This window comes from Sceloporus undulatus, chromosome 3 (assembly GCF_019175285.1).
Source record: "Sceloporus undulatus isolate JIND9_A2432 ecotype Alabama chromosome 3, SceUnd_v1.1, whole genome shotgun sequence".
NCBI classification, from domain to species: domain Eukaryota; kingdom Metazoa; phylum Chordata; class Lepidosauria; order Squamata; family Phrynosomatidae; genus Sceloporus; species Sceloporus undulatus.
Genome location: NC_056524.1, coordinates 170,558,465 through 170,571,492, shown reverse-complemented (window position 1 = coordinate 170,571,492; position 13,028 = coordinate 170,558,465). Strand labels below are relative to the sequence as shown.

The window sequence follows — 13,028 nt, the reverse complement described above, 5'->3', positions numbered from 1 at the left end:
GAAAATGTACAGTTGCTAAAACATGGTTCTCCAGTTATTGTTAGACTGCAGTCCATCACCTTAGCTAATACAGCTAAAGATGAAGGATGATGGGACTTGTAGTTCCATCTAGATGGCCACACTTTCCTGATCCTGGGCTAGAAATTTCCTAAATTCCTATCATCCCTCAATATATCCCAGGGGATTTAGTTAAGCTTACTTACTTCTGTGGCATTGTTCTCCACCATGTTTTCTGCTACCTGGATCACTTTCTTACATATACCACAAGCGAAGTGGGAATTTTCTTCATTTGAAGTTTTCTGCAAGACAGAGTTTTTTTAAAAAAATCACCTTCCTTTAAAACAGAACAAGCCAAAGTGAAATCCTATTTGCTAGGCCTGAGCCAAAAATAAGTCTTGCATGGAGAAATATTCCTTGGGTGTTATTTCATTAATCACTTGGAAAGTGTTCAAAGATTTCTGCCTATTCAGAAAATATTGTCATCAACCAACCAACCAATCAATCAATCAATCTTTATTTCGGTCATTGACCAGTAATAAATTAAAATTAAAATAAATAGAGTAAAATGATGAAATTAGAATAAATAGACTAAATAGGTAAAATAAGTGAAACAGGTAAAATAATAACAATAAGATTGACAAAACAGAAGAACATGGGCTGTGGTTTCAATAGCACCAGTGTCACAGGGACATAGTCGGAGCTCATGAGGAATTTTCCTATATTTCCCTTCCAGCATTGCTGTTGGGAGAACTTTAAATCGAGCTAATGATAAGGCTCTCCTGAATTTGGGTACTGTAACATGATATAAATAAGAAGCTGGATAATTAGTTAACAATTGGTTGTTTAGAAATAGACCATTAGTAATAGCAGCAGTTTCTGTCTGCAATGTCTAAGAACCTTTGCCTTATAAATGATTTTGCTTGATCTAATCCTAATTTTAGAATGGTTATCACTAGACAGTCCAAGAAGATGCAATTTCTTATGGACAGCAAATTCCCATAAAGACTTATAGTTATCCTCCAAAATTAACTGAGTCAGGCCACCAGGATTATGGTGTAACTTTAGCCAATAAACAAGAATGTTTATCCAGAAACTAGTTTCATCACTCTGAATTGACTTCATTTGCCTGAGCAGTGTCAATACATAGCTAAACCCAATTGCAGTGACATAGTACTGTACAGTGATATCATCTCACTCATTCTGCATCCACAATTAATGAGAGATTACCCATATGACTGATATAAGAAGAACTGACTTTGCTCATCCTTAAATCATGTCACATAGATAGATATTACTGGGTACCTAAATGTGGTATCACACCATTCAATATGTGATTCCCAATTGACTATGACTGTCCATATGGCTATTCCAGGAACAACAATTTGTAGTATAGAAAATAGAGTGACAAGGAAGAGGTGTTTTTCTCAACATATCCTTATTCCCCCTCCATCACTTTCAACCTATCAATCAAAAAAAAATTGACCTCCCTCCACCAATACACTTTCAAAACAAAGTATAACTTATATAAGTTTAAAAAAATCTAAGCTGAGGGACAGAGCATTATAAGTCTGCCAGTTGTCTAGAATAATACAGTGGTACCCCGGGTTACGAATGTAATCCGTTCCGCGGCGCCATTCGTAACCCGAAATCTTTCGCTAATAATAATAATAATAATAATAGGTTTTATTTATATACCGCCCAATCACTGGGAATCCGAGCGGTTTACAATAGAGGGGATAACAGACAATTCCCTGCCCACAGGCTTACAATCTAAAAGACACGACACAAAAGGAGAAGGGAATGGTGAGGGGGGGAGGGAATTTTAGCGCTAGCCGAAAAAGCCATAGGCGCTAGCGCTAAAAGCCGCGATTTCGTGTGAAAAAGTGCCGAAAAGCACCAAAAATTTTTTCGTAAGCCGAAAAAAAAAACGTAACCCGAAACAGTTTTTTCCTATGGGATTTTTTCGTATCCCGGAAATTTCGTAACGCGGTGATTTCGTATCCCGGGGTACCACTGTAATTTTGCATCTCTTCCTAAACAGATTGGGTGCAATCCAGACTTAATGAAAGATTATGTAAATATTTTTGTTATTGTTATTTGGGAAATTTGTCCAGTTTCATAGCAAAAAAAATTATTTTGCCTCCCTTGAAATGTCTCCAGTCCTTGGCCTAGGCAGAGGCTTCCTGTCAATCCTTCCTTTAGGCAAAATTCATCAGCAACAGCAACACAGATGCTATTCTGTAGTTCCTGTTCAGCCAATGCCTGGGCAAAGCTCTCAGTGTCTTGCCTTTTCCTGTCAAAGCAGCAGAGGGCTCTGTTACTCTTACCTCCATGGCATCTGGTACGTTTGAGTCACGAAGGTGATTAGCTGGCAAAGTATGGAAAGGCTCAGCTTTTGAGGAGTCACAGAATCCAATTTCACCACAAATTCTCTTTGGTGGCTGGATGGAGGGAAAATTGATTAGTGAGACCAGAGTCCAATTGCTCTTACTGGCAATACGTTAACATGGTGCTGATTCATGTCAGGGTTTCTTTGAGGTTTAAAACTATTTAAAGGTAAAGGTAGTCCCTTGACATGAATGTATAGTCGTAACTGTCTGTAAGGAGCGGTGCTCATCCCCATTTCTAAGCCAGCATTGTCCAAGGATTGCTCCGGTGGCCATGTGGCCATCATGACTGCACCAGAGACTGTTACCTTTCCATTTAAGTGGTACCTATCTATCTACTTGCATTTGCACACTTTCAAACTGCTGGGTTGGCAGAAGCTGGGACTAGTGACAAGAGCTCACCCCATCATGCAGCACCCGAGCCTCAAACTGACAACCTTCTGATCTTCTGATTATCAGAATTGATGTCTTAACCACTAAGCCACTAGCATGAAACCAGGTACCAAAATAAATCTGTGAATTCTGCATGAGTGCAGTTCTTTGAATATTCATTAATAAAATACATGAACTAAGCTTTCTCTTCTCCCTGGCCTGCCTTCATGGTGCAGTTCCAGGATCAAAGTCCTGGACCGCATTACTGTGTTTGTGTTGTGTGTGCATGTAGTTGTGCACACATGCAAATAGCAACAGGGTAAGTGACAAGTGGTGTAGACAAGAGGTGAGGGTTCACTACAGCTGTCACAATTCACTAAAGCATTCTTTCTTAATTTTAAAAAAATACTATCAGGACTATTGACAGGGCATGTACATTAATAAACCCATATGAATTTCTAAGCATAAATTTTATTCTCTGCCTTGGAAATCATACTAGTGAAAGATAGATTATACAATCTCAAAAGATAACAAGTTTGTTTGTTTGACACTTCTTCCAGAATCATAAGAGCTAGGAGAACTGTTAGACAAACAAGGAACCCTCCGTTCACTATTTTGCAATATCCCTGTAACTCTCTTTCTGAGTCCTAATCAAAACCAAGTGGTCCCAAATGTTCATCTTACTAGTTGGACTGAAACTACTAGTGATATAACCTTCCTTCCATTGTGGTCTCCCTTTACCTTCCCTCAAGTCAGGGCAAATACTCAGCAAAAGGTCATTTAGGAATGGAAAATGAAACTGTTATCAGGCAATATTCCCCCTTACCTGATCCTGTGTTCAGCCATAAAATAGACATAGAAAGCAAACAAAGGAAGAGGAAGTTAAAATCATGATAAAGGAACTCAAAGAATAACCTTTACAGTGATATAGCTTTTTTAAAATCACAAATTAACTTGCCAGAATCATGCAATAGATCAGCTCTGTACCCCAGCAAGTTTCTTTCAGTAAATAATTGTAAACTGCTAAATCATCATTCTTAGAAAATGCAACTCTTCCACAGATAAAAAAGTATGAGATGGCTACTCACAACAGGAGAACTGAGATACTTTCCATTAGGTATGGAATGATATTTTTACCATTCAAAATATGTCTTCACTATATCAGGGGTGGGAATTGTACAGCTCTCAAGATGTTGTCAGATGTAACCCCAGTAGCCTATCTGTATTGTGACCAATGGAGACAGGAAATGCTGGGAGCCAATATTCAGCTACATCTATAAGACTATGATTCCTACCGTTCTGCTTCATATATTCCTCAAAGGCTCTGATGTTTTGCTACTATACATCAACACAGCTACCGTTCTCTTTAGGATTCTCCCCCTCCACCATCCCTAGCTTAATAAGAGGTCAGATACTGTGGAAACAATGGTGACGATTCTTGGACCAGAGGGAGAAGTCTTAATTTCTCTTTTCTAGATAACTGGAATGGATAAGGAATATACAAAATCAAGCCAGTGTGGTATTGTGGTTTGAATACTGGACTAGGGACCCTGGAGGCCAGGATATAAGTCCCCACTCTGCCATGGGAACCCAGTGGGTGAAACCTGAGCAAGTCCCACTCTCTCAGCCTAAAAGGAAGGCACTTGCAATCCTCCAGTGAATCAATCATGCCAAGAAAACCTCATGCTAGGGTCACCAGAAGTCAACTCGACTGGAATGCAAATAAGAACAATACACAAAATCAAGTGCCTGACAGCTGGTAATAGTTATTCCATATATTTGCAAACATCACCACACCTTGCCTCCGCCATCCAGACAGAGTGTTTACCAAATACCCCATGTCCCTATTATCTAACCCTCACTTATGTCAAAGTTCTCATGTTTGTATTATTATATCAATGACATCTTAATACAAATAGCAATCATAAGCTTAGTATATGCAGTTCAATTTTGTAGAATGGTACAGAGCTTTTGCATGATCGTTGAGTTGTCCATTAAGTGCTACATTGCTTGGAAAAGACAGCTTGCATTCAACTTACCAATAAGTCTATCAGCAGTTGCACAAACACATGGGCATATTCATAGACATACTTCTTGCACTATGGAAGTAAAACAGCTGCAGTCATTTACTAATAAATCAACTCCTGATCATCAACACCTTTTTGATGCACACTTTGGAAAATGCCATGCTAGCTCCAAAGCATGCACATTTTTTACATTTCAAAAACTTGTTACAGAAAATTTAGTAAATTTAATCTGATCAAAATGGAACAAGAAAGATATGGGTAGAGAAGCAGCCTGTGAAGAACAAGGCAAGACACTTTTGTGATCTGGTTTTTAAACCCATTATAGTTTAATCCAAAGAATTTAATTAGAATTTAATCCCTAGATGCAGAATGTCACATTCTAGAAATGTTTGAGCTCCAAGAGATGGTTGACATTCAACTTAACTTTTACCAGTTAGAACTGAACTGAACTGGATAGCCCATTTAAGGAATGACTATACATCCGAATATGCCAGTAGGAGGAAGAGCCGGGTTAGTTCTGCTTTCGGTATGAGCCTCGATTGAGATCCAGCCCATTAACCCTACACTTTCCTTTTTGGCAGGTATATTTCAGCACTGTATTTCCTGCTTTGACTTCCCCCATTCATGTGACTGGGACCTTGCTTTGAAAGAATGGCTGGCCATATATAGGACATTTCCTTGTTCAGGGCTTCATGCAGCTAGGGTCATTTAAACTGGGTGGGCAACTTTTAAACTTTAGAAACAGCAACCTGGGCTAAATGAGCTGCACCATCTGGACCATCTTTTACCCATCCCATGACACTTTACATGCCACATTGATTAAAATCAAATGAAATATCATTCTATAGGGAAGGCTGACTTTCAAGATAGCCTAACTTGGCTTTCTTCAGATTGGTGCTCTATAAATATGTCAACTAGAACTTGCTGTGCTGGATGGTGATCATATGAGTTGGAGTTCAACATATAGGGGTGAGGCATCAGATTACGGAAGGCTGGCATAACAAGTATTTGATGCATAATTCCAAATTGCATTGCCAAAATATTAGGAGGGAATTTGGGCCTATTTCTCTACATTCTTTCTCCAACTAGTCTACCACTGTTTTTACACTGCAGAATTAATGCAGTTTGACACCGCTTTAACTGCCATGGCTCAATGCTATGGAATTCTGCTATTTGTAGTTTTGTGAGATATTGATGTCTGTCAGACAACCTTGGTGCCACAACAAACTACAAATCCCTGGATTCCATAAAATGGAGCATGACCTATAAAGCAGTATCAAACTGCATTAATTCTGCAGTGTGGCAGCAGTCTAGGAGTTGTAAATACTACAGAGACAACGACAGAGTAGGGACACAACATATAACTAAACTATTGGATCACAATTAGAAACAAGACTTGAAAAATATTGTTGGATGTTTCCATCCTTTCAGCAACAGTGCTGCTGCACCAAAGAGGTACGTGTTTTTCATCAACAAATGTGCTGATGAAAAAACAAAATTCCATCTAAAGCAGGGCTTCCAAATGTTGTCAGGCTCCAGTTTTCATCAGCCCCATCAGCCTGGCCAGTGGTGAGTGGTCATGGGAAAACTGATTCATTAACATCAGAAGTGCTATAGATAATCCAGTTTTGATCTAAACAAAACTAAGCTGTTACAATGGTATTTTATTAAGAAATAGTTGCTTTTAAAAAGGTTCTTCTAATCACTTCTATACATGATAATCCTATCCTTGCATTGATGTTGCCAATGGTAGTCAATCACATAAACATACAGAACATTTTATCAGGTCATTTGTCCATCTTGGCACACTGACATATATCACTTTGCAATTAGAGTAAACAATAAAAGACAGCTACCTCATCTGCCACGTCTGACCCCAGGCGTTCACAAAGCTGTTTGGCATAAGCACTTAAGGACTGAACAAGGAAGGGGCTTCTCTTCAGGTCTTCTTGCAACTCAACAACCACATTTGTGCACTCTTGACAGGGGTTTTCATCCTTCTTCCCCCAGAACAAAAGATTAAGAGAGAAGAACAAAAGGTGCTTAATTTTTATTTAATCCAGAAAACAAAGCTGCTAAATCTTCACTAGTAAAGGTGGCAGCATTTAGAAAAGTTCTTAGGTTGCTGAAGTCTTTTAAAAATTTATATTTAGGGTAAGCTTTTAGACATTTACATTTGGGGCAGCAGACTCTATATCCCTAGATCCTGGTGTGTATGATAAGTCTTCACAAAGAGTTGGCCATTTGAAGCTTAAGTGTTGCCTTTTTAGACTACACTTCCCAGAATTCCCCAGCTAGCACAGAGACCTCTGGGCTATACCACAAAGAAAATGAGATCAGACAGCACAAAAACTTCCTGATCTGGAAAATTGTTTAGCCTATCTGTATTGTGCAACTGAGCTTTGATATAGGCCAGGGCTAAAGGTCTATATGCGGACACTGTCCACAGGCCAACTGTGCTTTAACACAGGGTGAGGATCATGTGGCCTTCAGATATTGTTGGAATGCGGCTCCTATGTTTCCTTGAGATTGTTGCCACCCATATGTTCCCCACCCCTGATATATATGTATCCATTTATTTATTTACTTATGAAACATAACTGACATAATAGGGCAACATCACACCCAACCTGGTATGTAACATAGGTCCAAAACATACTACAGTTTGAAACTGCTTTAACTGCCTCGGCTCAGTGCTAGAGAATTCTGGGAACTTTAGTTCTGTGAGACGTTTAGCTTTCTCTGTTAGAGAGCTCTGGTGCCACTCTGGTGTACAATTCCCAGGTTTGCCTAGCACTGAGCCAGAGCAGTTAAAGCAGTCTCAAACTGGATTATTTCTGTAGTGTGTTTTGGACCTAAGATTAAGACTAATCAGGGTGCATCTAACTTTTACATTAAAAGGAGCACACATCTTAATACTATGCATAATTATAAAAGTTTGCATAAAATGCAAATTAGATGACTAGATATGTGGGCCTGGAATATGACAACCCTATGCTACAAGAATGCAGTTGTTCTCATCCAATTGTTAATTTTTCCAGTTTTGATTCCGCCTCCCTCACTCTACCAAAATGATTGAAGCCAAAGTATAACTTCAATCTGAGGGTCATATCGATTGGACCACTGCTAGCAAAAGGGCTCATACCAATGTCTTACATCTTCAGCTCCACTTGAGCACTTGATTCCTTCCCCCTTTCTCTCTTTCTCATCCCTCTCCCAGCCCTCCCCCATTCTCCCAGCAACATCTATATTCACCCTCCTTTTCCATCCTTCTCTTTCTAATAATACTTTTTTTATTTATATCCCACTTATTTGAAAAAAAAAACAATCAAAGTGGCTTCCAACAATTAAAATAATACAGATGTACAGAGATAACAATAATACAAATATATACAACCCCCCCCGCTTAAAAAGGAATTAAACCATTCTAAGATTAAAATTCAAACATTAAAATCAACACATTTATATTAAAATCACACAATATCATAGCGCAAAAGCAGTGGGCAAACTCATCATGGCTGGGATTGTACAAATAAAGAATACTCCAAGTATGCGGAATCTATATGTAGCTGGGGGCTATTCCAGGAAGGCCTGCTGGAAGAGATCCATCTTGACCGGGTTTTTTTTAAAGCTATCTTAGGCGCTTTCCAGACTGGCGCTTTGTGCCAGCCTGGATACGTGCTAGGGTTGCCTTGGCGCGTCCTTTACAGACGCCCCACAACCCTAGCACATACCTGCGGCGTGATAATGGCGGTGCCCTGTATACACGGGCACTGCCATTATAACGTCACAGCCATGCCTCAGACAAACGGCGCAGCGCTGGCGTGACATGCTCGCGACACTGCAAGGCGGTTGTGGTGCCCTTTCAGTGGCACCAGAAGGAGCTCCAAAACGGAGCTCCTACCTGAGGAGCACCTCGTTCCCACAGCCACAAAACAGCTGCGGGAACAAAGCCAGGAGAAAGGGGCCGAGCGGTCCCTTTCTCTCCTGGCAGCGGCTCCCGGGTGGCTCCCGGGCTGTCCTGAGGCATGAAGCCCAAGGAGACCCCTTTTCGGGACCAGGGAGGAGTGGCATTTTGCCGCTTCTCCCTGGTCCCGAAAAGCGCCAGATTGCAGCCTTTGGGCTGCCGCTGTGGTTGCCCGGGCCCCAACATGTGCCTGAATGCAGCGGCTGCAGGCCGCCCCAAAGGGGCGGTCTATATCCTGCCTAAGTTGGATATTTTCTGTCATTCTCTTTCTCTTTCAACCTTGATTTCTCCTCGCTACACTCATCATGATCTTTCTTTTTCCTTTCTCTGTTTCTCCACCAATTTCTCCTTTGCCTCCCTCCCCTAAACCATGAAACCAACTCCCATGTGTTCTTAAAAGTAGTGCCTACAAAGGGGTTGAACCAGAGGTAGGGAAAATTTGGATTTCGACCCCTTCTGCCCAGAGTAGGGCTTAGAAAGCCTAATTTCCAGCCAAAGGGGGGAAAAAATCTCCTTTTTTAGACTTTGTATTCTTCTAACAAAAAATCAATGGTCTGCTCTGAGCAACTATGATCGATGCTTAATGCACTGTGTTTAATGACATCACCAGTGGACATTCTCTGTAAGCTCACTTTGAGGCTTAACATATTGGTTATTAAATCGATTTACCTCTATCCAGTTTAAAGCTGAATTCGGGTAGCATCCTGACCTTATCAGAAGTTTTTTTACCACTGAATCTGCCACCAGAATACAACCCAAGTTCATCCCCATTTTCAGAGCCGTTCTGCCCACCATTTTCTTAAGTCAGAAAACAGCCAGTTCCGAAAAGAGCCCGGAGGAGTGGCTCGGGAAGCAAGGATGGACCTGAGCTGTATCTGGGTGGCAGACTCAGCAGCAAAAAACATCTGATAAGATCAGGATACTGCACGAATTCAGTTTTAAACCAGTGAGAGATAAATTGATTTAATAATCAATGTGATAAGCCTCTAAGTTTTTACACCCTTCCCCACCATGTTTAAAACCTTCTATATGAACGAGGCCTTAATCAGAGGCAGACTAAAATAGTTTGTTGCCTAAGTCAAAACAGTAAATGGCATCTGTCCTTTCCTCAGGTGCTGAGTATCCCAGTCTAGCCACTGTTGTTTTTGTGTCTGAGAGAGAACTCCACAAGCCCTTCTCTCTGATTTAAAATATAACTACAAACGAAAAAGCTAAGAATTTGGTGCCCTTTTCTGATGTGAAAATCAGCTGCCTGAGTAAGGTGCCGCAAATCAAATGGTCAACTCTGGGATTCAGGCATGCAAATAGACTGTGTTCATTCCAAATATCTATACAGTGTTGGGGGGGGGTGTTTGTTTGTTTGTTTGTTTATTTGTTTTAAACCAGAGCTTGAAAAAGTTCTCAGATTCTGCCATGAGAATTTGGGAATTGCAATCCTTAAAAGTAAGCTTTTAAGCTCTTGGAGAAAGGGAGGTAGATGAATCATGCAAGTGAAGTTTACAGGTTCTCTTCATTTTAGAAGGGTAGACATATAGTAGGGGAGAATGTACAACACTGTGACAATCTCCTGTTGTCCACCCCACCGCCCTTTATTCACTTAAAGCAGAACTATTTTTTTTAATTTAACTGGGTCTCTGAATAAAAATAAAGTTGCTTTATACACCCAGAGATCTCTCAGACTAAAATGGAGAGACTCCTCCCTTTCTTCATTCGCCCAGAAAATTCTTTCCAGCCTCTCTGTTCAACTGGAAGAGTCAAAACCACCCTTGTCCTCACCAGAGCCTCAGCTTGGTCCTCATCTTGAGGATAGAGGAGAAGAGGCACGTTAGCTATGAAGGGAGCAAACATTTCAGGGAAGTCTGATATTTCATGCTTTTGGTCAGACTTGTGCAACTTCAGGGCTCCTTCCCTCGTTGCTTGATGACTGCACAGCTTGAAGGCACCACACACAATATCAGGCTTATCCTAGAGATGGAGGAAACAGAGACAATTTAGCAACTGCAATTTGGTTATTGAACACTGCTATTTGTTAAATATGAGAAGAAATGGAATCCCTTTGAAGACATCTGTTTTTAGTCTTTCTGCTCCCTAAAGCTGTGTTCCACATGACTCACAAATTTTACAGGGTCATGCGGAAATGTTGTGTCATTGTTTTGCAAGTTCATATAAGGTATATTTACATGCAGAACTGCCTCAAATGAAATGAGAAAACATAGCAAAAGGAAATATTCCCCCTTGTATGACATAATTCCTGATTATCTTCAAGAATCAGTACTGATGAATACATACCTCCATTTTCTAGCATGGTGGCGGCGATTTTTGGGTTAGGGAGCACACACCATTCACACGCTCCCTAAACCTAGTACGTACTAGGGTTAGCCTAGTACGTACTGGCGGCCCAAATGGCGGTGCCCTGCACATACAGGCGCCGCCATTTTGACGTGATGGATGCCTAGCGTCTGCACGGCCAGGCGCCTTTGTGACGCCACAGTGCACCATTGGCGCATTGCAGCGTCACAAAGGTGCCGCAAGAAGAACCCACTTTTTGCGGGTTCTTTTTGTTCCGCGACGGAGCCGCACGGTTTGTCCACTGCAGTTCCCTCATGGAACAAACCAGGACGGCAGGAGACTGCACTTTTTGGGCGGTCTGTATCCCACCTGAGTTTCCTTTTTTACCTTCTTCGTCTCTGTCTCTGTCTCTCTCTGTCTCTCTGTCTCTCTGTCTCTCTCTGTCTCTGCCTCTCTCTCTCTCTCTCTCTTTCACTTCACTACTGACAGTCATCACAGGTCAATCAGGTTTTTGAGTTTGCATGACACTTTAAACTCCCTGCTAATCCTGTTTGATCAGCAATAAACCACAGAGTCTCATGACTTCTAGAATGCTTTTAAAAAACTATACTTCTTCAAACTCACCTACAACAGTGTACTATAACCATACTACCAGATACATTCCTATTAAGCATTTCAAAAGTAAATGACTGAAAAACACTTAGGTGAAATGAAAACATTTACATTTCAGCTAGCTCAGATTCAAATGAGAATTCATTATTTTTAGAATCACTGACTCTTACTAGGAACCAGAACAGTAAACCAGATATGAGAATACTTTTAGTGCTGATGTGTTCTAAAAGAAAATCAATCAATATTCAGGTTGAGAAGAGGTTGAGAACAAAGAATGATATAAACACGGGGAGAGCAAATAATGTGGATATTGCGCTAAGCTAGAGCTGAAACGTTTATCTCTCCTCTCCAATTAATAGCCTAATTTGTTTCATTTATTTTTTAAGGGATTTATATCCCGTCTTTCTCTCAAAATAGGATTTGAGGTGGGTACCTTTGTTGGTGCCACCTAGTAATCCCAGTGCTTTTACAAGTAACAGCACACTCAGACACAGTGGTGCATTTAACTAATGGTCAAAGAAGATTCTACTGCCAGTCTGGTCAACTTCTCTATCGAGTTTATCACACTAACAAAATCCTGCTGAAATATGGGATTTAAACTAGATTTACATTTTAAAAAACAACAACACAAATACAGGGTTTATTACACCAAATCCCTGCAAAGGTGAAATAACATGAAGTTAAAGGAAGGCAAAAAGGAGAAAAATGGCAGCTTTTTACTTTCAGGAAGTTCTGAAAATAAAAAGCTGCCATTTTTCTCCCCTTTGCCTTCACTTTAACTTCGCATTATTTCACTTTAACTGTGACATTGTCTGATAAACTTCCTGCATTTGCAGGTTTTATCTAATTTAAATCTAGTTTAAATCCTGTTTTTCAGCAGGATTTTGCTAGTGTGATAAACTCCTATGTGGATTTAGGACAAGCAGAATAATATTGTTCTTTACCGCAGATCTTGTCTGCACAGGCCAAAAGCCCAACCCCCCATTCTGGTGCTGTCCTATTTGGATGATGCATGGCCCAAACCCCAGTTCTGGTATAAACAGTCCAGACAATGTCTGGCACATTCAGCACCAGAACCAGAACACCTTTAAAACAAATTTTTTAAACTTTGAATTTTAAAAACTTACCTCTTATTTCAGATCTTCCAGGGAGATCCAGAGCCCTCCATTCCTGTAGCAGGGCAGCTATCTGCATGAGTGTTTTGCTGAACCACCTGGCACATCTACCACTGTTGCTAGTCACTTGCTCTAAGGTCCGACCAAGGAGCCCAGCCATGTAGTCAAAGCTGACCATCTTGTTCTGACCTCAGAAGTGAACGACCACAATGAATGTGCCAGGCAGCTCAGTGGAACAACCATGCAGATAGCTGGCCTG

General features: G+C 40.7%; 1 protein-coding gene across 2 annotated transcripts in view; it reads right to left on the bottom strand.

Annotated features, from left to right (window-relative positions):
• Nucleotides 1-13,028, bottom strand: part of LOC121926463 (prosaposin-like) — a 60,757-nt gene that overhangs the window by 6,037 nt on the left and 41,692 nt on the right. Inside the window, exons 5-10 of one of the 2 annotated variants that reach the window (XM_042459471.1) lie at nucleotides 10,530-10,718; nucleotides 6,643-6,786; nucleotides 4,799-4,858; nucleotides 3,586-3,591; nucleotides 2,328-2,441; nucleotides 204-299 (exon numbers count right to left, since the gene is read on the bottom strand). In XM_042459471.1, coding sequence (XP_042315405.1) covers nucleotides 204-299; nucleotides 2,328-2,441; nucleotides 3,586-3,591; nucleotides 4,799-4,858; nucleotides 6,643-6,786; nucleotides 10,530-10,718 — 609 coding nt within the window. The remainder of the gene's footprint in view (nucleotides 1-203; nucleotides 300-2,327; nucleotides 2,442-3,585; nucleotides 3,592-4,798; nucleotides 4,859-6,642; nucleotides 6,787-10,529; nucleotides 10,719-13,028) is intronic. The other variant, XM_042459472.1, reaches the window with a different exon arrangement.